Source organism: Rosa chinensis, chromosome 4 (genome assembly GCF_002994745.2).
Source record: "Rosa chinensis cultivar Old Blush chromosome 4, RchiOBHm-V2, whole genome shotgun sequence".
Classification (NCBI taxonomy): Eukaryota; Viridiplantae; Streptophyta; class Magnoliopsida; order Rosales; family Rosaceae; genus Rosa; species Rosa chinensis.
Genome location: NC_037091.1, coordinates 53,103,969 through 53,106,481, shown reverse-complemented (window position 1 = coordinate 53,106,481; position 2,513 = coordinate 53,103,969). Strand labels below are relative to the sequence as shown.

General features: G+C 36.5%; 1 protein-coding gene across 1 annotated transcript; it reads left to right on the top strand.

The window, feature by feature from the left end:
* Positions 1-777: 777 nt before the first annotated feature.
* On the top strand, positions 778-2,110 carry LOC112196041 (auxin-responsive protein IAA31). Its single transcript, XM_024336312.2, has 4 exons — positions 778-1,162; positions 1,279-1,493; positions 1,599-1,695; positions 1,906-2,110. The coding sequence occupies exons 1-4, from the start codon at positions 897-899 to the stop codon at positions 1,958-1,960; spliced, it is 633 nt and encodes a 210-aa protein (XP_024192080.1). The 5' UTR covers positions 778-896; the 3' UTR covers positions 1,961-2,110.
* Positions 2,111-2,513: the final 403 nt, after the last annotated feature.

The window sequence follows — 2,513 nt, the reverse complement described above, 5'->3', positions numbered from 1 at the left end:
AAAATACTAAAGTCAGCTACATGGAAGCTTATGATTTAATTAATAATTCATTGTTACATCTGATGTCATTCCCTTGTAGAGTCACCACCATACAACATGAGTGTTCAATTGGTCGAACATTTCTCAAAAACCCTAAATCCTAAACAACAAAGCAAATTAAGTATATGAAATAAACCTGACTTCTAGATATGTATAATTTTGAAAATGTGGCATCCATTCATTGAATTTCAAAAGTTATATGCTAACATGTTTTTTACAAATAAATACAATTAGTTATGAAGTGTTCAAACAATTCTAATATTACTTAGTTGTTTTTTTTTTTTTTTTTTTTTTGAATAAAGGAGTTTGGAACCCAGTTAGGTTGGGGGGGGGGGGGGGGGAATAACTATACCCTGAGCATGCATAGTTGCATTACAATTGTCTTCATAAAAAACATCCTGTATAAAATAAGGGAGCCTCAACTAAAGAGAGATCCATAACATGATCAAAGCTAGCAAAATGTGCCAACCTATGAGCCACATTATTTACTTCACGAAACATTTGATTACTTAATTTTTTATTATAACACACTAGCATATATCAAACTAACATTGAATCCGACATTGACTAGGCTTGAAAAAAAATTGTAAAACTAAAAGGCCAAAAAAGAAAAAATCAACGTGGACATGTGGACCAATCGGGTAACAAATCGATTGTCAAATTGACTAGAGTCTCTTTCTCTCTTTTGTTGAAGGAACGAGTTGCTCGATCAGTTGTGTGTATATGACTTGTAGACTGTAGAGTATTATATATAGCTCAGGGTTTCATGGCCTGAGTTAGCAGCTTTTTAAGCCTTTTAACACATTCTTATATCTTCTCTCTCAAGTCTCATATTATCCTCTGATCTGAGTACAAACATGGGATTACGAGCTGCAGCACATTCATCATCTTCTTCCATAGACAGCAGCAACCATCCTGATCCTGACCTTGATGGTCTTCTTCCTAAGCCTTCTGGATCGTCTTCTTCTTCGTCTCTCTCTCACAAAATCAATGGTGGTTCTAATTCTCGTAACAGTCGCAGAAGCACTCATACCAGAACAGATTTGAGCACTGATCTCAGACTTGGCCTGAGCATATCACCGTCTCATCACTCTGACCTGTCTTCCACTACTTCAAGCCCAAGGTATGTGCATGTCTGCAGCTCCATCATTCTGTTTCCCTCTGTTCTTTCCAAATGGATTGTTTACTGTTCTTGTCTAATAAATCCTCTGTCTTGCTCTGTTCAAAATTCTCTTTCAGGGAAGAAGCATTGGTAAGCTGGCCGCCGATCAAATCGATCTTGAGGAGCACACTTTCAGGCAAATCAGAGAATTACCATCATCAGAATTCTTCTTTATTTGTGAAGGTCTACATGGAGGGAATCCCAATTGGTAGAAAATTGAATCTGTTTGCTCACGATGGTTATGATGCTTTGATCACAACTCTGAGCCTCATGTTCAAGACCACCATTCTATGTAAGTTGACGCAAACACAAATTGTTATATAGGACCTCTAATTTTGAGATCAAAATTAATATTTGGGTTAATATTTTATGTTTCTTGTTTTTTGGTTGAAAGCAGGTCCTGATAATAATCATGTTCATTCAGAGAAATATTATGTTTTAACTTATGAAGATCAAGAAGGGGATTGGATGCTGGTTGGAGATGTGCCTTGGGAGTAAGCACCTTAAACCCAATTTTTATTCTTTTACCAAGTTCATACATGCATTTACAAAAGGCTAGCGATTTCTGCACTCCAATTTTAGCTACGTGCACCGTATGAAAAAACCTATGCAGTATCCATTGGAGTGAAGAAATTAATCTGCCTACCTTTTCAAAATAGCTGTCCTCACACAAATTGTGTTTCTAAATTTGTTTTTTGAAACAGGATATTCTTGACTACTGTGAAAAGACTGAAGATTACTAGAGCAGACAGATGTTAGCTAAATTATATTGATTTGTTCATCTTATAATTATAATTAGACTCAGAGTTGTCTGCCCTAATCAAGTTTTGCCTTATTGGTGGTTCAAACTTCATACTCGAAACACTCTGTACAGCATCAATATTATAAGAGAGATTATACTTGTTTCTCTTTCTGGGTTTCTTTTCCTCCATCAAAACCAATCATTGTAGAGTAGGCAAGGTTGTTAACATGGGGCCATACAAGGGCTTCATTTTCCTTTTTCCTTCTGCGTTCTTTTCGCATTGTTAGGTGAGGTCGATGTTGTCACTACAAGAAAGATTGCTGCCATTGAATGTCTGTGATAATTAGGAACTATGATCGATCTTCTACTTGGTACACGTGTTTTCTTTTCTCCCATGGGAGCTTTAGACGTGCACACCATCCAAAAGGGTTTCCATTCGAACTTGGACAAAAGCATTGATCATATATTACTTGATCTGCAATAATAATGTTGAGGACTGAATGAATATCCATTAAATTTGATCACCCAATTTCTTGAAACGTGGGGGTGGTGGTGTCTTAAAGGCAAGAT